Consider the following 23,754-nt stretch of genomic DNA (forward strand, 5'->3'; position numbering starts at 1 on the left):
CCCCACGAGAAAATTTTTTTTTCTGGTCACGAGCATTTGCACCTATTCACGATTGACCGTTGACTGTGCTCAGAAGTTAGTGGCACATGCAAAAGTGTTTGAGGAGAAGGGTAATATTTAGATTGGAACTATCAACCTAAAAAGCTGGAATAAAATATTATATTTTTACTTAGTTACATTACTTACCAATAATTATTTGTTCTCAAAAAATTATGAGCTTATTAACCATAACAAAAAACTAATTTTAAAATGGTTCGTATGAATAGTATAAATATTGTCACTAAAACCAATTTTAAAAAAGTTTTTTTGTTGTCATCTTACTTAGAAGGCGAGGTCTTCTAAATTCGAGATCGTCTCACATTCGAGATTATTCTGTATTTAATTTCGTGTTAAACATCAGGTCATTTGATAACTGAAACCGGCAAATAAAATCACAAGTAATTTTAAAGGCAAGTGAGTGGCTGTGGTACGTAAATTGAGAATCGGAAACAATGTTTCGATATTTTGTTTCTTGATCTCGATGCATAGATGAAAGAGTTGATGGTATTGGAAGATTCAGGGGCGTGAAGCCGTCTTCTGTCCAGCCATGTTTGTAGGGCAATCAAAATATGGGTAGTAATAAGTGTAGTGTTTGGATTGTGGAAACAGTTTTAAATTACTGTATTTTATGGCAGTGACTGTCTTTGAGGACGGAAATTCTCAGTCATAGCCAGACGTGGTCAAGCACCATCTCCTCAGTGTTTTGGGTGTTGCAGTATGACGTTGGTGTGGGCAGAGCGCAACTTGAACTTCGTCACGGCATGGCATGCCATCTCCTGACTAGTCTCAACTCTGGTGGGTCAGGCGTGGTTCCAGAAGGAGGAGATTTGAGGGAAAAGCCTCTCCCGAGAGGGAATTTTAATTTATTTATTTTGTTTATGATAACGTAAGTACTTAAATTCGTGTTCTACAACTTTTCTTTGATCTAAATTTGTAGGAAACTGTTAAGGTTCAGTATTTGAGACCATGAACTTGAAAACATTCTAAGCCCAACGCTGACTTTATTTGACGTGATGTCTTCGCGTAGCCCAGTGGCGGATCCATGATTTTGGTTTGGGAGGGGCTTGACCCAGCTGAGGCTAGGCTTTATCAAGGCAAACCACTAAAACAATAGTGGACCCAGATGCTTTTGGAGGGGGCTTGAGCCCCTTAGCCCCCCCCCCCCCTCTCTGGATCCGCTACTGGTGGAGCCGTACCTGCGGCTGTGGCGGCTGTGGCGGCTGCGTCCGCGGACCGGCGCTGTCGCTCAGCGGCGGGATGTATAGGGCGCCCACCTGGGCTCGGTTCGCGACGGGCGGCACGTACAGGCTGCCAGGCTCGCCGCCCACCTGCGAGTCACGAGGCCTCGTCGCAGCGACTCGTCGACCAACCCCGGAGGGCAACACCGGGATTTAGTTTCGGGAAGGAGGGGGGGGGATACACATATTCTAAAACATAACTATTATGATAATTGCTGTTTCCGAATAACCTCCATTAAGTGCATCTTGAAAAAACGACAGCCATATTTTGGTCGACTTCCGAATTATTGCAATCATCCTTACATAATCGCCGCTGCAGCATTTTTTTGCAATGACGTGTGTGGCTTTTCAGAAGTTTGTGGCGCTGCTACATTTTACTAAGAAAATTTAAATATTATTTGTTGCTTAGCCAGCCAATTTATGCCTACACGCTTTCATCCGTCAAATGATTAACTTGGATGAACAAATATCGAAAATGCTCTGGAAACAGTCTTCAAGAAGGTTTCATTGCGAATGTTGTGTTAGTTGAAACTGTGACAGACCACGGGCCGTGGAGACGTACCGATGGCGGCGGCGGAGGCGGCGGCTGCGGGGCCGACTGCACGGGGGCGGGGCCGGCGCTGGACGGGGTCCTTGAGACGCTCTTCTTGGGCACGGCCATGGTGGGGGCGGGCGGCGGCGGGGGCGGCCCCGTGGGGAACACCGCCACCGGCAGCTGCGGCTGCATGGCCGCCACCGCAGATGGCGGCAGCGAGCCGGGGGCCAGCGACGCGGGCCGCGGTCCGCCCTGCGCACGACCACACGCCTCGTGCAAGCAACCCCGGCCACGACAGATCGAGATGGCGGGATTATAAGGGCTGGATATCAAAAATATTCGATTTAAAATTAGCGGTGTTCAATATGACATGTCTACGGTGGTGACCAGGATCAAAGATCGTCATCATTAAAAATTGGTTGCCGTTACATAACAAATCTAAGATGCCGGACCTGCACCCTAGGCACTTCAGCCTGGCATAAAAAAACCTCTTAATTATATTTCGTAAAAATTACCGTGTTTGTACATTTAACACAGCCGTGGTGATTCGGGCTTAACTCCGTGCGAGGTCCAAGTTGAAAGTTTGCAAGTGGGAGACGTGGTCGACGTTGCGATAGGTCGAATGGTTTTATCGGGGTCCACCCACCGTTTCGTCCTCCATTTTTTTTCCAATCACATTCACAGTGTTTTAAGGGCAAAGCTCGCTGGTGCTGCTAGAGCGGTGTCATCTCTAAGCGTAAAGCCTTTTGAACACTTGCACACAAAATTGAGAGATTTCCCTATCTAGACAATGTCTATAGAAAATCGAGCGATTGTATAGACAATCGAGAAACAAATTCATCTCTACAGACACGCTTTTGAAACAAAATCACAGATTCTTAGACTTCCGTTTAAAATGGGAAACATGTGACAATTCTTAGACAATGTTGCGCCACATTTCGTAGTGTATACCTTTTGGCAGACAGGGCCTCCGGACATTCTCTTTGCGTCCCGAATATAATAATCGGACCAAGAAGAAATTGGTTATTGAAGAGCTGGCCAAAAAGTTTGAAGTATCGGTGAGTGGTGATATAGAAAGAAAAAAAAAACACAATTTAAAAACACCCATTCATCGTGTAGCAATATAAACCAGTATGCAGTTACTTTCGTAAACATTAGAGGACATACCAAACTTATCGGTGTGCCAAATGAAACTTTTTGATAGGTAAAAATACCCAGGAAAATATTTTGTAAACAAAAATAGTCATGGTAAAAAGTAATCACACATTTTAAAATACCTAAGAAAACTGGCATTGCAATACTTATAATTAGAGACCTGAAAAATTCGCGTATTCATTTCGTGTTATGCTAAAATTCAAATAATAATTATACCTTAGTGCTGCTTCTGCCATTGGTTCACTGTTAATCTGGAGGACTGAGGGCCAATTAGAGACCCTTACTGATATAAGTGTCGAATCACAGGCCACCCAGTCGAGACGACTCACAAGTCAGCAGCCAATGTACAGATGGCATTCGCCCGAGTGTGTAGAGGATATTGGAGTCTATCCTGTAGGTTATTGAACCCGCGAATTTTTCCGGTCTATACTTATGATTAGAGACCCGGAAATTTCGCGGATTAATTTAGTCGCAAGCTGGAATGCAAACCTTCACACTCTCGCGCTGTGTTCATGATTGGCACGCAGTTGTTTGGGCACGCCCGTCTACGACCGTGAGCCAATGATGCCCAGCTAGGAGAGAAGTAAGCGAACCAGGTAGTGCCAAATAACAATGATAAAAATGTTCTCGCTAAGAAATCAACCAATGGGAAAGTAAACATGGGTCGAGCACACCTATAACTTTGAATTCTATCCTGAGGCCAGAAGAATCCGGGAAATTTCCGGGTCTCTACTTATGATTAGAGACCCGGAAAATTCGCGGGTTCGTTTCGTGTTATGCTAAAATTCAAACAATTAGGCCTATACCTTAGTGCTGCTTCTGCCATTGGTTCACTGTTAATCTGGAGGACTGAGGGCCGATTAGAGACCCTTACTCGTAGAAGTGTCGAATCACAGGCCACCCAGTCGAGACGACTCACAAGTCAGCAGCCAATGTACAGATGGCATTCGCCAGAGTGTGTAGAGGATATCGGAGTCCATCCTGTAGGTTATTGAACCCGCGAATTTTTCCGGTCTCTACTTATAGTTAGGGACCGGAAAAATTCGCGGGGTTTAAATGACCTCCATAGTTCTACGAACACTCCGTCAAATGCCACCCACTCATTGGCTGCTGTCTTGTGAGACGTTCCAGCGTGATTCGATAAAGCTTTGGTCGGGTGTTTCTCATTGGCCCAGAGTCATCCATCCAGGTGAGTTGTTAACCAATAGCAGAGGCAGCACTGAGGTATAACGATTTGTATTTTAGCCTATCGCGAAATGAATTCGCGAATTTTTCCGGGTCTCTACTTATGATGCATATTCTCCTCGCACGTTTTCGAGGAGGCCTGGCGGCACAGCGGCAGAGCGCGCCCATGACGTGCAGGGGGTTGGAGAGGGGAGAGGGGAGCCCTCACCTGCGGCTGGTCGCCGACTCCCTCGCTGTTGGCGTTGCGCGTGAGGCGGCGCTGCATGCCCGGGCTGCGGATCTGCGACAGGTCGAGTCCCCCGGGCGTGTACGTGAACGGCTTCTTGTCCTTGGTCATCATGGCGTTCTGGATGGCGGCCGGCGGCTCGCGCGGCTGGCCCCTGGAGTCCGGGATCTGTGGAGCCCGTTTACCACAGCACCGTCAACCACGTGTGCACTGGTACCACTTTTAACACACTTACATCAAGGCTCGTCCTCACTTCTTTTTTTTTCTTTTCATTTTCTCGTTATTAATATTATTATTATTATTTGGTATTTTTATGATATTTGAAAACAATACATACCTCCATTGCATTTGTTGTTATTCACTTAGTGTAATATACGTAATGGTTGTTCAAAGTCGTGCAAGTGATAATAGAGACGAACACTTGCTTAAATTTACACTTATTTCACACACACACACATACATACACACACACACACACACATATATATATATATATATATATATATATATATATATATATATATATATATATAACAATTAGTTAATATATTGAAAATATTTGTGACGGAACAATAAACACAAGACAGTATAGTGCTAATATTTAAAATAAAATATGTCTGTAAAGTCGGTTTACGGACTATAATTTTGCGTGATAACGTCATAAGAAAACATGATGAAAAATTGCATACTTTTTAATTTTCAAATATTATATACCGTTTTTGTAAATTTAATTTAAATAATTTGTTTTAGTATAATCACGAACAATTGCAATACTTTAGTTAAAAAGCCCGCCTTAACCTGTTTGATATTATAGAAGATTTTCTCGCACGGTGGTTGGCCGGTTCTTGCACGCTCTGTTCAGGCGGAACGTGACAATTTTTCGTGCGTGCAGCCGGCGTTCATCGATTTATAAGACGTTATCACGTCAAAAAAAAGTGTTATTGTATAAATAAAATATAAAAAAAATATTAAGAAAATAATCTATTGTTACAAAAATATTTTCTTTGGTTGGTGGAAATATTTTGGATTTGGGGAGGGGGGTGATATATATTCCCCCAAAATCCTCCCTCCTCCATCCTACGTAAGTACTTTTAGGTAATGGCCTCGTTGTCGACGGGACGTTGATCCAAATTTGATGCTAAATAAACGTAAAAATAAGTACCGAGGCGTTGTATCGAAACGAAGACTCACCTCAGAGCTGAGCCGGACCGTGGGCAGGCAGCTGGGGCCCGGCGGCGGCGGCGGCGGTGGCGGGGGGAAGGCGGGGGCGGCGCTCACTGCCGCGCCATCACCTGCAACCACGCCGCCTCCAGCAGTCCGCCCTCACGCGCTCTACCGCCTCACTTCACTCTAAAGGCCCCCACACACGTCAGTCCAAATCATCAGTTCTGACTGTTCAGTCGGAACTTACAGTTTGGAATGAACTGAGGCTCTCTGCACACACGATAAGTCCATGCGCTCAGTTCGGACTGAACAGTCCGAACTGACAGTTTGGACAAAACTGAAGCTTTCCCCACACACGATCAGTCTTGTGGTTAGGTATTCTTTTTAATGTTGTTGTGGTAATCTTTACTTTTGATGTTCCACAAACATTCATGTTCTTGCCATAACTCTATAAAATTAGCAAGAAAATCTTTCGACCAGGAAGCCATTTCAGAGGAATAAATCTATTTCACAATAAACACAAACTATATCTCTCCCTTTTCTATGACACAAACCTAGAATTAAAGCAAATAAAGATTATATAAACAAAGACGTCTGCTACGAAGCTCAGCTGTTGATTAAATGGACTGACAGTTTGGACTGACGGAAAGTCTATACCCCCACACGGCAGTTCTAACTGTGGGCTTTTGAGCACACAGTCCGATTTGATGGAAAGTTATCAGTCCGTCAGTCCATCAGTTCAAACTGTTCAGTCCAACGTCCTTGCACACACACGGCAGTTCCAGCTGTTCATTTCCGACTGTAAAGTCTAAACTGTCAGTTTGGACTGATCGTGTGTGGCGCCCTTAAGGGCCGCTTGCAGAGTCAGGTGAGTGAAGTCCGAGAAAAAAAAACTTGGCAGGTTAATCAAATGGAAGAATACTCCACTTCGTCTCAAGTCACGACTGTGCAAGCCGGCCTAAGTCTCTGTGCGGGGAGGAGATGCTTGCCGAATCCACTGTGCTTTAAGCCTTTACACCCTCACACAGTTTATCACTAGGCTATATCTAACGATAACACAATAAAAAAAAACAACTGTACGGGCCAATTTCACCACCATCATTTTAAAGATTTCAAGCGGAGCTTAACACCTCCTATTCGTCGTGTAATAACGAATTGCTTATCACCAAATATTTAATTTCGTTTAAGATACACAACCATCGCTTAACTTTAAAAGGCCGATTTCGGCTGTTTAACTTCTTAACAGTAGTTTAGCACACGTCAAAATGGCTGCACAAATGTGTCAGCTGATACTTGGAAGACGAAAACAAGACGCACAAATACCTCCAATTTTTAAGCAATAAAAAATAGTAAAATATGATGGTGATGATAATAATTTAAATGCGTGTTTTCAACTAAATAAAGAATGCGCTAAAGGACAGTGAACTTCTACTTGATTTTCCATCAAAAAAATGTCGCATGTATTATTTTTATGAATAAATATTTTCAAATATAATTTTATGTGACAGTTCTAAAATAAATATGTTCATATTCTAATTTTTAATTAAATACTTTAGTTTTTGGTTATGATAAAAGTTATTTATTTCCTTTTCATTGGTTGGAAAAAATCGGAACCAATATAAACCAACGACCCAAGGTCCCTCTCTACTTATTCCACAAAGATTAATACAAATTGGATGGGCATCTTTATGATTTGAATTTCTCGTTCATCTTTAACATATTTAATTACTACGAATAAAGACTTCATATTTATTTTAAACATTATTTCAAAAATTAACATAAGCAAGAAAGTTCAAAGGTCAAAATTATATTTAATATATTACTTATCAATTTCATTTAAATTTTACAGGCACATTTGAACTCATCGTTAAAATAAAAAAAATTCTTTATGTATGTATAACAAAAATATAAAACAAAATATAGTACAATTAGTACTGTAACATATGCAATAGTCATACACACACTTTCACTGATTGCTGTGACTGATAGAAAATTTGGCTAGCTCAGATAATAAAACTCAATAAATAAACATTAAATGTTTCAGGTCAACTCATTAAATCCTGTGTGTCAGTTTGCATCTTGTTAATGTGCCTGTGATACGGTGGGCAACTATTTACACAAAAGTTTGTATTACGAATTTAGTTTAGCTTTCACAACACTGTAATAGTTTTAAAATGTGGGCCGACTAGACAGTTCAGTGACAAACACGAAAATCGTTCACTCAAGACCACTGAGTTAGCGATTAGAAATCTTAAATTTAGAGTCGTTTTTGATGATAAAGTAGTAATATTTATTTTTATTTTTAGTTGTTTCAACTATAAACAGTTTACGTTTGCCGTTACACTTATGGAATTACGTTAAGTGTCACTCTTTTTAAATTAACGGGTTGGCATCATGTTTCTGCAAGACAAAGTATGTTAACGTTTACAAAAAAAAAATTGGAAAGTACACGAAATCATGCGCTGATGCTTCCATCCGTAATTGGTTGTAAAATTGTTTAAATTCAAAACCTGTTTTAAAACCACGCGCCATTGAGCGATATTCGTTACATACGCTGCATACGTTACACACCATAACTCCGTTATCTACTCACTTCCGTTACCCTGTGATTCTGGTATTACCATACCGGTTGTAAAAAAAAAAATCACTTCAAAAATCGTGACATGGATTTATAATAACTAATAACTAGAGACCGGAAAAATTCGCGGATTCATTTCGTGATAGGCTAAAATTCAAACATGAGAACAATTCTGCTGGTTCTGCTATTGGCTAGAAGTTTAACTGGATCTCTCTGGGAAAATGACAGACTATTGACCAAAGAAGCCTCGAATCACAATCTACCCAGTGGAGACGCCTCAAAAGTTAGCACCCAATGAACACGCGTGTTTGCTTGAGAAATGTAGAGGATAATAGAGGCTATCCTAGAGGTCATTGAATCCGCGAATTTTTCAGGTCTCTACTAATAACTAGGGGCATGCATATTTCGCGAAAAGATTCCGTGACTAGCTGAAAGTGAAAACAATTAGCACCGTCTGTGTTCCGTGATTGGGCGAGTTTCTCTCAGGTACATGTCGATTGTTACAACACCAATCACATGAAGTCAGTGCGGAATCAAATGCGTCCTGAGTGGCTCGGTGAAACAAGGCGACGACTTCTCTCGCAGACGGCAGCCAATCACAAGGAAGAAACCGCTGGTGTGGGTATACCTTGCTGCAGTCTAGTAGACGTTCAGGTTTTTTTTCGCGAAAAATGCCTGCCCCTACTAATAACTAGAGACATGCAAAATTCGCGGATTCATTTCGCGATAGGCTAGCATCAAAACAACTATACCTTCGTACCGCTTCTGCGATTGGCCCACATTTTATCCGGGGAACTGTGAGCCAATGGGAAACACTAAACCAAGAAAGTGCCGAATTACGGACAGCCTAGTTGAGACGTCTCACGCGTCAGTAGCCAATGAACAGGTGTCATTTCCGCGAGTATTTAAAGGACTGTGGAGTCTATCCTAGAGGTCAATGAATCCGCGAATTTTGCAGGTCTCTACTAATAACCTATCATGACCGGCAAAGCCCAGCTGTAAGTATTATCTCACGTTGGTAACACATGGATTCAAAGTGAGGAAAGTACATAAGTAGTTAGTCTGTTCCGTAGGCCTGGCCAGCAGACTTGCCGCCATAAAACGTAGGTAAATATTCTGTAATCTGACACCTATGGTAAGATATGTTATTAAGCCTGCCTGCCAAATACAATTTATTTAAACAAGTTTTCATCCAGCAGTGCCCGCACAATGCAAGCTGCATCTAACACTACAGTTGTCTCCCGAGAACTGTCAGCGTGCCTAGCTAGCGAAGAAGCACCAAGGTATAATTATTTTAGTTTCAGCAAATTACGAATTGAATCCGCAAATTTTTTTGGTTTCTAGCAATGGCATATGTCCGTGAATTTGTTTTAAATCCATACTCACTTTGTGGTGACATTTTTACGAATTTTCCCAGAGTGTTTCTTAGAAGCTATTTAAGAACCTTTTATCATTTGCCTTTTTAAAGATTCAGTTTTATTTGCTCACCAATCACTAATCAGAGTGGCTTCAAACTTAGAAGAAACACACACTCAATTGCCTAGTGTCTACATACATATTTTCATTGCATATTCAACGAAGAATTGTTTTCCAAATTTAAAGCTAGAAACGATATAAAACAAAACGTTTTAATTTTAAAGTTACATTTGAATGCTTACCTGGCGAGCCTGTTGGCACTCCTGGGCTGGGAGTTCCACCTCCGGACAGTTGGCTGGACTGCCGTCTGTAACAAAATAAACAGCGGTTGTTTCAAATTGATTCCAGCAAGTGTAACTCAACTTGATAAACTAAAACTTTTACACGCTAGGGTGATTACGACGTATCGCTTATCACTGAAAAGAAATACACAATCACTGTGGTCTGACGTGTACCAATGAACACCAGGTTATCACAAGTGTTGATATGAATTATGTTTAGATAGTAACACAAAATTTCCAATAACAACTTGCAAGAAGCTCAACAAAAAAAATTACTTTTAAGATTACTAAAATTATTATATGTGACTATTTATTAAATTATAATAGCAATAAATCAGTGATAATGTATTGAAAATCGTAAAAACAAAACAAAAACGTATATATTTATACAAGGTAACTACTTGTGCTTGTTCCACAGCCTACAAACACCTAGACGAAGTTGTTCCATCTCACAACACACGAACGTTTTCTAGCACGAACTATGGAACGGGACACAAAAGTTATAAAATTTACAATAACAATGATAACAGATATGAAATGTATGTGGCAAAAGAGAAAAAAAGGGGGGGGGGGAGAAATTAAATTAACCTCGCATTATGGATAAGGGACCTTTTTTTATGAACTATCTTTCTCCTAAAAGTTTCATATTAGGAGAGTGATGAAGTTACGTTGTCTTTTTTGCTGTTGAGCCATTAAATACTTTGAATGGTACGCATAAATTAATTTTTTTATTCTACCAAAATTTAACGCTAAAAACCTATAAACATTCAATGTGACTTTACGGCACATCAGCAGCCATGCAAATCAAACATATAGCTACAGACCAGTAAATTTCGCGGATCCATTAGGTGACAGGTTAAAATTCACAATCCTGTGTGATCTCTACAAATAACGTACTTTTCCGTCGGATGATTTATGACTGCGAATCTTCTCCTTTCGAGTGAATTGACGTGATTATGTCGCTCTACTGCCAGCTGGTAGTTAACTGGCCCGCGGCCGTATAGGGAAGAGTCGAAAGAATGGCGAGCCAGCCTTCAAAGCTACGCAAAAGGATAATTTTTTTCCCATTCTACATCACGATCAACGCATAATTCGCGAAATTTCCGGGTCTCTAAAACATAAATTTTCAACATACTCGAACTGACCACTCCAAAGCCTTGGAAGATCACGTACCATATTCAACTATGGTACCTGGCGAAGTCGCTGCTGTATTGATAACCAGTCCCGTAATTTATGATGTCGCAATAGCTGGATTTTAAGGCAATTTTAAGGCAATGACCTTGAACGTGAACTTGACCTTGACTTAGGCTGCCACTTTGAATGACTTTGACACCTGCCGCAATTTTGTATTCTGCCATCTAGGATTATGAAGTCACAACGCCGTTTTGTTCTCTAGAACATTCAGTCTTTTTTGATTCCGCCATTTTTTTAATATTTACGTCACATCCACCATATTGAAAACGCACAATTACTTAGTATTATGTGGTAAAATACAAGCTAAATTTTGGGGTACTCGATGGCCGTCAGCGATAATGTGTCACACTCAAGTGGCTGAGATCATTGGTTGAGATCGTAGGTGGCAGACTAGGAAAATGATGGAAGTTGAAGTACACAGAGGAAGAAGACTCCAAGGAAGACCAAGGAGGTGGTGTGAAGAGTAGGTAGTTTATAGGAGTGCAGGAGAGAGGAGAAGATAGGAATAAAGTGAAGGATGAGGAATGTTTGAGGGACGGAGGAAGATGGAGGAGGCATTTTACTTTGCTGGCCCGGCCACAGACTGGAAGCAGTTGATGATGATTATGAATAACTGTGAAACGTAAGACTATGCATTTAATTTTTCAAAGCTACATTTGCGTGTAATTTGATCTATACTGTGCCAAATCTTCACCTCGAAAATCGATTGTCTACCAATACTTAGAGACAGTTTATGCAAAAATCTGTTACAGGTCAAGATATTATTTAAAACATTGTTTACGGTTGTCTGGCGAATCTTGGAGGTTCGTAAGCACGGCGACCACATTTCCATTGGCCTTCTCACTACCAGTGAGAGTTGCCGCATAACTAAAGGCAAGCGTTTTTTTTTTGTTGCGAAAATAATATATTATTGATCGCTCATTAGACGGCAATAAGGAACGTCCGCGTGGGCGATTTCTTCATTCTTGTTCTTGGCAAATAAGGCAACGTCTTCTTTTGCAGCGGGCCTTATAGCAGCCTGCTGAGCGTTAGGACTTTTATTTTTTTATATATAAAATATTAAACCTGCAAGCTTGAATCAAACATTTTACGGTCTCCACGCGTCCATCTTGCTCCGTAAATCTTGAATAAATCTGGCGCAAGCTTGATGAAAGCTTACAACAAGCTTGCTTTAAACGTGAATTAAAGTTTCTGTGAAAATTTAACTTGACTAGCCTCGTCCAAGCCATATTATCAAAGAAAAGCTTGAAATGAGCTTGAATGACGTTCTATACAGAAGCTTGTAAATCAAATCTAATTGAAGTCACTCTTCAAGCTTACCGCAAACAGAAATTATATGTGTTGACGCCCAGGAAATTCGCGGTTTTTTCTTATGGTACAAGGTAGGATGTAATAAACTAATACATTTGCATTGTTTTAATAACTGGTCAGATTTTCTTTCAACACTACCCTCTACAACTGTGAACCAGAAAACTACCAGCTAGCATTATAGAGAACGAGCCACTTCGACTCACACGAAAGGAGAAGAGGTAATAAATCAGTAAGAAATTCGGCCAATAGAATAGCATATGTTTGTGTGAGTGGATAACACACAGGAATGCGAATTTTAGCCTGACTCCAGGTTTAGATTACTGACAGAAAGGCACCGGAAAAATTCGCAGTTCCAATGACCTCTAAGATATGCCCACGATCCTCTACGTATACCCGGGCAAATGCCACCAGCTCGTTGGCTAACTGACTTGTGTGATGTCATCACCTGGGTGGTTTCTGATCCAACACTTATTTTTCTGTTGAAGGTTTTTTTTTTCCGTCGTCACACAGGTCTGCTCATTAACTGAGGTCCAATGACTGAAGCACCAAGAAAGGTAAACGTGTTATGGAGAGTTGCCTATATCGAAATTAATCCCGGTCTCCACTGACAGGTAGGGTGTTGGTATTAAATCACTTTGAAAAATAAACGTATTACGAAATAGAAACAATGCTTCATCTGTGAGACGTCACAAAATTTTCTCCCCCCTCCCTTCCTTACGGGAAGAGGTTGAAATCCGAAATTAAAAAAAAATTCCCCCCTGCCGTTTTGAGCTGGAGAAACCGTTGGTATCCACCGACAAGCAGAGAAGCGCGATGCCGTGTCGGCGCCAGATGGCCTCCCGCCTGCTGGTAGCGCCGGCCCTGACACAATGCCGCAGGGGTTTCGCCCGCCGTATTAGGGCATCATCGCCTGGCGCGGCGTTCCAGGGTTCTGGATAGCGCGCACACTGTGTGCAGAGCTCCAGGAGAAACCACGCCATTTAATAACTGCTCACGCCACCAGAGTTTACTCTGAGGGCGGATGAGTAGTTCTGTTTCCGGATTTCATTTCTAAGCTGTATTTTTTTTTAGAAGAATGGAAAGTGTGAAAACGCGTGTTTCATAATAATGTTTAGGCATGAAACACCCGGTAGAGATTCATGAAAGCACTCTGGGCACTTGCATTACACCTTTATCTTCATTTCTCCGCCGTATAATGTCATGTTTACCACTCAAATCTCATAGTTGCTCCATGCACGACCAGAATTCTGTGCGTTAGTCCACATCCTTTGCGCTTAGAGGCGATACCGCGCTAGAAGCACAAGCGAGCGTCGCACTTATCACTCCGACTCACTAACACCCCTGACTAGGAAAGGCCACTTAACCTCCGTCGATGAAGGCAGTCGATGACTTGTAGTCTACACTTAGTAGACTAAATTTAGCACACATTAACGCTCATTATACTGCGATATGTTATGCCCACGCCAGTGTAATCTTCCTTGCATTTGGCGGCTGTCTGTAAGAGAAGCCATGTATTTTTCCCGAAAAGATATTCAGGCCAGCTGTCTTTAAAACTTTGTAGCATTGTCTGTGGTTTTCGGTTGGCTCAGTTTTATTTCAGGCGCATGTCTATTGTCAGCACACCAATCACAGCCGTCCAGTGCGGAAGCAAACACGTCCTGAATGACCCGGCCGAATAGGGCAATGGCTTCTCCTGCAGACGGCCGCCAATTACAAGGGAACAATCGCTAGCGCGTGCATGCCTTATTGCAGTCTAATGCGCGATTTTATTATTTCGCAAAAAATGCATGCATGCATGACTTTAGCCGTTGCTCTATTTGGCCGGGCCACAATCAAGACGCATTTGCTTCCTCACTGGACGTGTTTCAACAGTGGACGTATGCCTGAAAGAAAACTCGACCAATAACGGAAAAAAATGACAATGCTGCAGTGTTTTAACACTTAGCTAATCTCGAAATATTTTCCCCAAAATTAAATGTCCCTAAATATTTTTTGATGGTTCTGAAGTACTCGATCCCTACTTTTTACATTGAGAGAGACCGCAAAAATTTTCAGTTTCAACTCGCGATAGGCTAAATTATTAAACATTATACATTTGGCGTCTGCAATTTGGCCCACGGTTTACATGGAAAACTCTGAGCCAACTCCTTAGCAGTAGAATCGTAGACTGCCAAGTCAATAAATCTCTCAACAGAGAGTATGTAGAGTAGGTACTGTGAGGTGTATCCTAGAAGTAACTGAAACCACGAATTTTTGCACCTGCGAATTTCGAGTTGTTTTCTGGTACCCTGCTACACTCGAAACATATGATACAAACAATGGTATCTTTTGTTCATTGGTTGCTGCCACGTAGTAACTTCTTGTGTGATTAAATAAGGGCTATATATGTACCTATATATTTTGCAATTTTTGTTGTTTGTACATTTTCTCTTTATTAAGATGGTGACTTAACATGGAGAAATTTGACTTTGTGGTTCTTAAGTACATTTTGTTTACGTTTACAGCATTTCTTTTCTCACTGACTTTGATCGGCAAAATTAACTAGTTACGCACTTTAATGGGTAATTGAGAATGGAGCATTTGTGATGCATAACGTCCGTAATTCGCTTTTAGAAGACGGTGTCATTTTACTTTCAATCATAAGAAAGAGAGAGAGAGAGCGTAAGCGAGAGAGAGAGAAAAAGGGATGAAAGTGGAATTGCTGCAGACTAACACGGCAAAAATTGTTTCGCGATACATCACCATATTTACATGACGTAGGCATAATAATAGTAAAGTGCCACTTTGTAAAAACCTGTATATTTCAAACTCTTATATGATTCACTTTTTTTTAAATAGTATCATACTTAGTTGACAAGCCTTGTATATCTCGGAGCCTGTAACTAAAGTTTGTCACAATATGAGGAAGAAGGGGCCGTGACAATATCTAAAATAAGTGACTGATGATGCAATACCGCTGAATCGAGGAACGTAAAATCAAACGAAAATCGTGTGGTGTACAGTAAAGAAGTGGCAGGTTTTCCTTCTGTTAACTTAGCTATTCTTTGTCATCAGTGCAACTTTCGTCTCGTCTACTTAGCGCTGGAAGAACGTGATCGGCGTTGTTGAAACGCACTCGTCGAACCCGATCCTGCTTGCGCAAACCTCTTGTCCGTCGCGCCTCGGCCGTCACGTGACCCTGTCGTGATCGTCACGTAAGGAAGCACCAAGGGCGACTATAGCACGAGCTCCAAGTGTCCCTTCGCCCCTGCGCGCACAGAGCAGGCTTCGCGCGCAAAACCGCGTGTTAAACGGAAAGTCGGTTGCTGTTATGGTGTTCGACACAATTTCCGAAGGTTGTATGGAAAGTTACTGACACATATTTCATCAAAATTTGGCAATCATTGGCTTGTTTCAAACACACACTCACACACACACACACACGAGTGTGTTTTAATTTTTAGTTCGTAGGCTTAATTAGTATCACAAAAATACGACATCTCAATATCCCACGGCAAACATCATTCTATAATTTTTAACGCAAAAATAAAGTAAAAACTGATTAAAAATATATTTATTAATTATTAATCATAATTTGTGCAATAAGGATGTAAATTAACATGCAACAAACACGAAAAACAGCCGCATGAGTGATAATAACAATCACAATCCACGTTGAAAAAGTACAGGTAAACAGTTCCGGACCACACAACGACAACACAGGATAACGTACTTTCAACCAAACATTTGCGACGTTACGGGAACTGCGTTCTATTGCCGTCGTCGGGCACACGTCCTAATGATTGCTTGTACTCTATTATTTGTTTACTTCATTATATCGTTTGGCATAAGCTTGTTTCCCGTGTATTTTACGTAGTCTATATATTCAACTGCCAGCATACGTCCATGGTTATTTTATCAAATTTTAAGAGAATCGTTTCACAGTAATTTTTTTTATCCACAATTAGAAATAAACTATTCGTAAACTAGTAGCCTACCTAACAAAAGAAATTAACACTACACGAAGAACTGTACAGATTCTACAATATGTTTTTTTTTGTAATGTAATGATGTAGGCCTATACAGACAATGCTTTATCTGAACTACTGAGTACCTTCGTCTTCAAGTGCATGCATGATAAAACTCGAAGATATGTCACATGTAATGCAATTTCCGCGAAAAAAACCTGAACGCTCATTAAGACTGCAATAAGGTATGCCCGCCCCGCGCCAGCAGTTTATGGTTGTAATTGGCTAATGTCTGCAAGGAGCGATGGCCTTGTTTGATCATGCTATTCAGGTTGCGTTTGCTTTCACACTGAATGGCTGTGATTTTTGTACCAACTGCAAAAAAAATGTACCTGAAAGAAACTCAAGCAGTCACGAAACACATTGCGATGCTACAAGTGTTTTAACTCTCAGCTTGTCTCGGAAAAAATGCATGGCCCTAGTCATAGGTTATGTATGTTCCACAATAGCTAGTTGGAAAATGAAAAAGTAGGCATTTTAGTTCTGGTGTCAGGAGCAATAAGAAGAATTATTTTGTAAATCATATGCCCTACTTTTACTTTCACCGTGTTCAAAACGACCCCCGCCCCACACGTATTTCCGTTGTTCCGACGGACCAACGCGGATCACTCTCCTCGCGGCACGCACATTCGAACTCGCGAGACCAAAACTAAGAGCAATCCTCACCCCTGATGCTGCGAAGCGGGTATCCCCCGGGGGCTCGAGCGAGATCCACGACGTCGTCGAAAAAAAACAAACAAAAAACAAAAAAAACAACAAATGCAATTGCGCGCGCGCCGACGGCCGACGCTCTCCAGAGACTGCCTCGCTTCTCGCAGCTGGAGCCGAGCGCGTCTCTGCTCCCTCCTCCTCCTCCTCCTCCCCTCCCACCCCCGGCTCACACAGCGGACAAACCCCTTCCCCGCCAGACCAGAGCGCCCCTCTCTGGAAGCGGGCCAAGGCCGTCGGACACCTGGTGCTCGGGTCCTCGTCCCGTGTCTCGTCGGAGACCGCGGAGATCTTGACCTCCCCGCCGGGCGAGGCTGGAAGCCCATTCTGCTACAGACCCGCAAATATCGCAAGGTAGACTGCAAACATGCATGCCTTTGCACCACTCTGCTGATCGGACTGTGTGGGCCAGTCAACAACCAGCTATGAGTAGAGACCTGCAAAATTCGCGGTTTCGATGGCCTTCAGGATAGACTGCACATACCCCTGTACACTCGGGCAAATAACGAAAGTTCATTGGCTGCCGACTTGTAAGTCGCCTCAGCTGGTTTGTCTGTGATTCGATCCTTATTTGGTTGAGGGTTTATAACTGGTTGAGATTCGTCCAGATGAACAGTAAGCCAATAGCAAAATTATCTAAGATGTATATGTGTTTGAATTCTAACCTATCACCGAATGACTCCGCGAATTTTGCAGGTCTCTAGCTATGAGCAATGACAGGAAAAATTCGTGGATTTATTTCGCGATAGGCTAGACTCCAAACTTGTACAACTTCATGCTGAGTCAGTGATTGGACCACCCTTTACCTGAAGGACTCTAAGCTAATGAAAAACCTTCAACAAAAGAATTATCACATCACAAGCATCCTAGGTAACACATGTCACGAGTCATTATCCAATGAGCAGGTGCAATTTGTCCTAGTACATAGACTCATAGAGGATCGTGGAGTCTATCCTAGAGGTCATTGAAACCGCGAATTTTTCAAGTGTCTAGCTATGAGCAGAGGGGCTGGAAAATTTCGCGCTTTCGGTGACCTCTAGGATAGACTCCACAATACCACACATACTTAGGAAAATACCACCTGTTCATTGGCTACTGACTTGTGAGACCTGTCAACTGGAATGCTTGTGATATGATACTTTTTTTTTTGGTTGAATGTTCTCCTTTGATTCAAAGTCCTTCAGATAAAATGTAAGAAAATCTGAGAGGCAATATAAAGATGTATTTGTTTGGATTGTAGCATATCGCGAAATGAATCCGCTAATTTATCCTGTCTTTAGCTTTCCTCTCTGAGATATGAAATTATGCAAGATCTCGATGAAGGCAGTATGTTATTCAGGGTGATGCAAGGTGAGTTGTAACAACACCTGGAATAACAAACAACAAAGGCAGTGATGCATGTTGAGAATGATAATTAACTACCTAAAACCTCTTGGTGTTTACATACATTTTTGAACACAAAATTTCTTATAATAGGTATTTATTTATTATCTTCGAATACCTTACTTAAATTAATTCCTGTACCTGCTACTGAAAGAAGGGGAGCTTCAACTGTAATAATTCAACCGATAAGAGAACCAATGTAGGTAGAGTATACATAGATCTGTGAATTTTAGGCTGAAGCCAAATGAATGAGCGAAATTTCCGGATATGTTAGGAATAGGAGTACAATGTTCTCCGCTTCTGCAAATCCAGTAGAGAGAATACAAAAGTAGAGCGGAAGCGAGAATACTCAGCACAGAATTTTCGTGGCCAAAATGTGCCGTGCCTACAAACACGTGACACAGTCGTTGACTAATCATCATCAAAGTTTCCTAGCGGGGAAAAACAAAACGAAAAAAAATAATTTTTTTAACGTAAAATGAAGCAAGGTATTGGCATCTGGGTGCGAGTAATATTACAATAACTCTAGCCATGGCTACGCGCAGCACAGAATACCGAAGCATGCAGAGGTGGAAACTACTCTGTGGCACATCTCGAACCCAAGCCGGACAGCTCCACGCCCGGGTGTGGCCCCAAGTAGCCAGCGACATTGCGAACACGGTTCGTCAGTCAGTGCCACGGGTGGCGGGCAGGTCGACCCTTGCGCCAGAGGGGCCGATGCAGTCCCTTTAGCAGTCCCACACGCCTCGCAAACGACCGAGCACAGACGGAATCACAATCCCGCGCAGCAAGCGATCTACTAATTTAGGTACCGGAAAATTCGTGGGTTCAGTGACCTCTGCGGCGGACTTGACAATCCTCTACATACTCGGGCAAACACCACCTGTTCATTGGTTGCAGACTTCCTAGAGATCTCATGGGAATGGGACGATTTCAGAGCCAAGCAATCAAGACGGTATGTCCGTAAAACCTTCCCACTTGCGCGTCCCCATCTGAGAAATCGCTGGGATCGAACCCATGACTTCGGAACTGGAGAGTTGAACAAAATAAACAGAGAACTGGGGAAAAAAGTGAAATTCTCCATAGGTATACTAAATAAAAGAACACCTTGGTATTTGTAACCGGACTATTTTGTTTGGCAGTACCCATGATTCGGGCATAGGTAGGGTTTTTTTTTGCAAAAATAATATTTTAAAGCTCATTATAATGCAATAGGGTCTGTTCGCACCAGCGGTTTCTTACTTGCCATTGGTTGTCACTGTAATAAGGCATTGCCTTATATAGCCGGGCCATTCAGGACGCGTTTGCTTCCGCACTGAATGGCTGTGATTGGTGTGCTGACAGTAGACATGCACCTGAAAGAAACTTAACTAATCGCGAACCACAGGCGATGCTACAGTGTTTTAACGCACAGCTAGTCTCGAAATATTTTCGCGAAATATATGTGTCCCTTTCATATGCTTACTTTAAAATAGTTTTGGCTTCCGAAAATTACAGTATTGTTACGAGTAGGGAAAAAGGGTAAGTAAGAAAAGCCCAATTAATTTTATACAGTTTTATGTACTACTAATAATTATGTTACTAATTAAATCACCACACTTAATGCATGTACACTAATCACTAAGTATCAGTCCAGTCCACAGGTCACACTCCTCACTGGAGTTAGGCTCAACAGTGGTTCGCCCCTTACCACGCACCTGCCCGCACACACACAGTCCCGCGCCACTCAGTCGCACTCTCACGGTCCCGTCACACCACGCCTGCGCCACTCGCCGAACACGCACTCACTCAACTCGCCTGCTGGAACTCCCGCTAAGACCGGCCTCGCCGCTTTTATACCCGTTTGCCGTCTTTCTGGAACTGACTGGAGAGGTTGTGACGTGACGCGTCATCTCGGGCTGACCCGTGTCTCGAAACATCCAGAAAAGCGGAGCTTATTCACGACACTCCACGCACGGGGGAAGGGAGGGGGTGGCGAGGCCGGGCCTCTATAATCCCCGACGGTATGCGTGTGACGTCAGTGGCCGCGCAGAGCCGCCAGACTGCTCAGGTAACTGGTGCGAATTGTGCCCTTGCCTCCCACGTTCGTAACAGTACCTATGTAAAAACAAAGATCCATCCAATCGTAGAGCTCATTCAATGTGAATAGGTTGGCTGGCTAGTGTATTTACGAACAATTGCGTGAATTTTGCAATTTGAGGACGAATTTTCGGATTCATTTCTTGACAGGGTAAAATTACAAAAAAAAAATGTTCCTGTATTTCCGATTGGCGACACAATTCGTACGGAGAGTTCTGCAACAGTAAATAACCTAGCACTAAATAAGAAGCGAATAACGATTAATCAACTCGAGGCTATCACAAACTTATGAGTCTACGTCATGTAACTCGTCTCGAATAACACAGTTCAAAAAGAAAAAAAGAAAAACGAAAGGTCTACGCTTCCTGCTGCCATTGTTGTTCTGTCAACAGAGTTCCTAAACGAACACCATGTGATGATCCGCAAGTGGCAGTTGGAAAATTGGCACCACCATCAAATTTGAGACAAGTTACATGACTCAGATTTTACATCCCGTCACGTGGATACTGCGATACTGCGATGTGTTCCAAGAACACAAAGATTCTTTGTCCTGAAGCCTCTTCCAAGGAATCAACACACCGGCGCTGCGGCAATGCTGCAACGAGACGAGTGCAAACTTAGGACTGAAGGAATGCGGTAGGAAGGGAGGGGAAGAACAGTTTTAACTGGCTCGCAGTTGGTCCCCAGGGTAGGAGAAGTGGGCCCACTACCGAAATTTCTCCCCTCCTCCGAATCCCTTTGTAGCTCTTCCCGGCAACAAAGCGGTCAGTGGCCTCGCTTAAGCCGCCTGTCTCAACAAAGTCAGCTGTAAATTTTCCCAACTCGTCCAAACAGTTGGAAGCTATTCCCACCACCTCTAGGTTCTGTTTGTAGAGCCACGATTATTTCGCGGAATGTTTTCACTATAGGATATCCTCAATTCACCTATGTGTGTGTGTATTAAAGCCTTTATAGAATGCTCTCTAGGTGATAACTAGGGCCATGCATATTTCGCGAAAATATTGCGAGACTAGCTGAAAGTTAAAAATGTATAGCATCGTCTGTGTTTCGTGATTGGGTTAGTTTCTTTCAGGTAAATGACGATTGTTAAAAAACCAATCACAGTAATTCATTGCGGAAGCAAATGCGTCCTTAGTGGCTCAGCCAAATAAGGCAACGACTTCTCTCGCAGACGGCCGCCAATCACAAGAAAGAAACCGCTGGTGCGCGTACACCTTTTTGCAGCCTAATAGGCATTCCGATTTATTCGCGAAAAATGCCTACCCCTAGTGATAACTGATCACATACTATGGCGGGTTGCACGTGATTGGATAAGCACTTCTCCTCGTTATAACTGGTTAGCCCCCGCGGTCTTCAAAGGCGTGTCAAACGAACTTTGGTCCAATCATCAACGTCAAATGGATGTATGTGTTCTTTGTCCACTTTTTTACCCAATGAATCGCAGCTCTATTTATTTGTAACATTCCGGAGTCTATCCTTAAGGCAAACTAAATGAATTGCGTCGCAAATAAATCTTTATAGGTTAAACATCTGTGGTTAATTCATTAACAATAATCATTAAAAAATTTACGTAACATTATGTTTTGTATAAAAAGTCTTCAAATGTAACCTATCTGTGGTAAGCCCGCATTTTCTTTTCAAGATAACAGAAAGGTTATACTGATTTATATTTTTAAATAATACTGTTTTCCCTCTATGCTTTAAATAGTTTAAGCAATAATTTGGAAAAAATAAATATTGAAAGATGTATCTACGTGGTTTTCATCTTTACAAAGTACATCAGTAGCAGGGTATCTGAATAAACTTCCTCAAAATTTTCACCACTTCTCATACCTTGAGATCGGAAAAATTCGCGGATTCATTTCGTGATATACTAAAACAAAAACAATATTACCCTTGAGCTTCTTCCGATACTGGTTAACAGTTAATCTGGACCAATATTGGCCAATTACAGACCCCTATCAAAAAAGTACCAAATCAGAATTTTTCCCCGTTGATAAGCCTCACAGGTCAGCAGCCCATAAACAGGCGACGTCTGCCCAAGTGTGCACAGAATCGCTGAGTCTATCCTGGAGGTCACTGAACCCGCGAATTTTTCCAGTCCCTACTCATACTTGTGTGTAGCTGACTTAGGGTTGTCAAGGACATGACAAGAGAACTGCAAGCCAATCGTCGAGGTGAAAGAGATGTATAGGCTGTGTGCTTGCTAAAATTTAAATAATTATACCTTCGTGCTGGGTCTGCTATTGGCTCACAGTTCATGCGGAGTACTGTGGGCCAGTGAGAATCACCTCGACCAGAGAAATGTCCGATCAGAGACTAACCGGTGAAGACGTCTCTCAGAAGTCGGTAGCCAATGAACAGGTCACATGTTCCGGAATATGCAGAGGACTGTAGAGTCTATCCTGAAGGTAACTGAATACGCGAATTTTTCCCAGGCTCTACCAAATGAACTCACGGAACAGTCGTGGCTCTAGAGATAATTAGGGACCGGAAAATTTCGCGGGTTCACTGCCCTGTAGGATGAACTCCATAGTTATACGTACACTCGGTCAAATGTCACCCACTCATTGGCTGCTGTCTTGTGAGACGTCCCAACGTAGCAGCCTGTGATTCGATAAAGCTTTGGTTTGGTGTTTCTAATTGGCCCAGAGTCATCTAGGTGAGTTGCGAGCCAATAGCAGAGGCAGCACTTAGGTATAACTATTTGTATTCTAGCCTATCGCGAAATGAATACACGAATTTTTCCGGTCTCTAGAGATAATGTATCTTACTGGGCGGCTGAAAGCCGCGATTTCTCCGTCTCCTCCTCCCCGCATTACGAGTGGCGATCTGTCCGTGGCACGGAGAGGAGAGATTTAGTCGCGTCGCGTCGCGTCGCGAGGGCGACAGGTGCGCGCGACGATTTAGTGTGTGTCCACCCCCTCCCCCATTCTTATCATTTCTCTCTCTCTCCCCCTTCCAACATCGTTCTCCCGCGGGTAACTTCGTGTAAACACACTACCTCCCGCCCCTCCCCGGACCTAGGGAGCGACCCTCCCCCCTCCACCAAGAGACGGACTATTTATACCCTCAGCTGCTTAAATAATTCTTTGTGTGCGGCCGGGAGCTGACTTGCCAGCAGGACCTCTTAGCTGTCTTTTTTTTTTTCTTCCCCCGCCGCTCCTATTTTATCGGAAGACTTTTTGGCAAAGCGTTCCGGACTGTTGGGGCGGGCGAGGGGTCGAAGGAGGGCATCGCGCCTGCGAGGGTTTA

General features: G+C 42.5%; 1 protein-coding gene across 8 annotated transcripts in view; it reads right to left on the bottom strand.

Annotated features, from left to right (window-relative positions):
- Window positions 1-23,754, bottom strand: part of LOC134533107 (trithorax group protein osa-like) — a 132,651-nt gene that overhangs the window by 36,242 nt on the left and 72,655 nt on the right. For all 8 annotated transcript variants that reach the window (XM_063370358.1, XM_063370362.1, XM_063370366.1 and 5 more), the window contains exons 3-7: window positions 9,779-9,843; window positions 5,570-5,670; window positions 4,361-4,546; window positions 1,840-2,064; window positions 1,236-1,367 (exon numbers count right to left, since the gene is read on the bottom strand). In XM_063370358.1, the coding sequence (XP_063226428.1) occupies window positions 1,236-1,367; window positions 1,840-2,064; window positions 4,361-4,546; window positions 5,570-5,670; window positions 9,779-9,843 (709 nt within the window). The remainder of the gene's footprint in view (window positions 1-1,235; window positions 1,368-1,839; window positions 2,065-4,360; window positions 4,547-5,569; window positions 5,671-9,778; window positions 9,844-23,754) is intronic.

The sequence above is a fragment of the Bacillus rossius genome, chromosome 6, assembly GCF_032445375.1.
Source record: "Bacillus rossius redtenbacheri isolate Brsri chromosome 6, Brsri_v3, whole genome shotgun sequence".
In the NCBI taxonomy this organism is placed as follows: Eukaryota; Metazoa; Arthropoda; class Insecta; order Phasmatodea; family Bacillidae; genus Bacillus; species Bacillus rossius.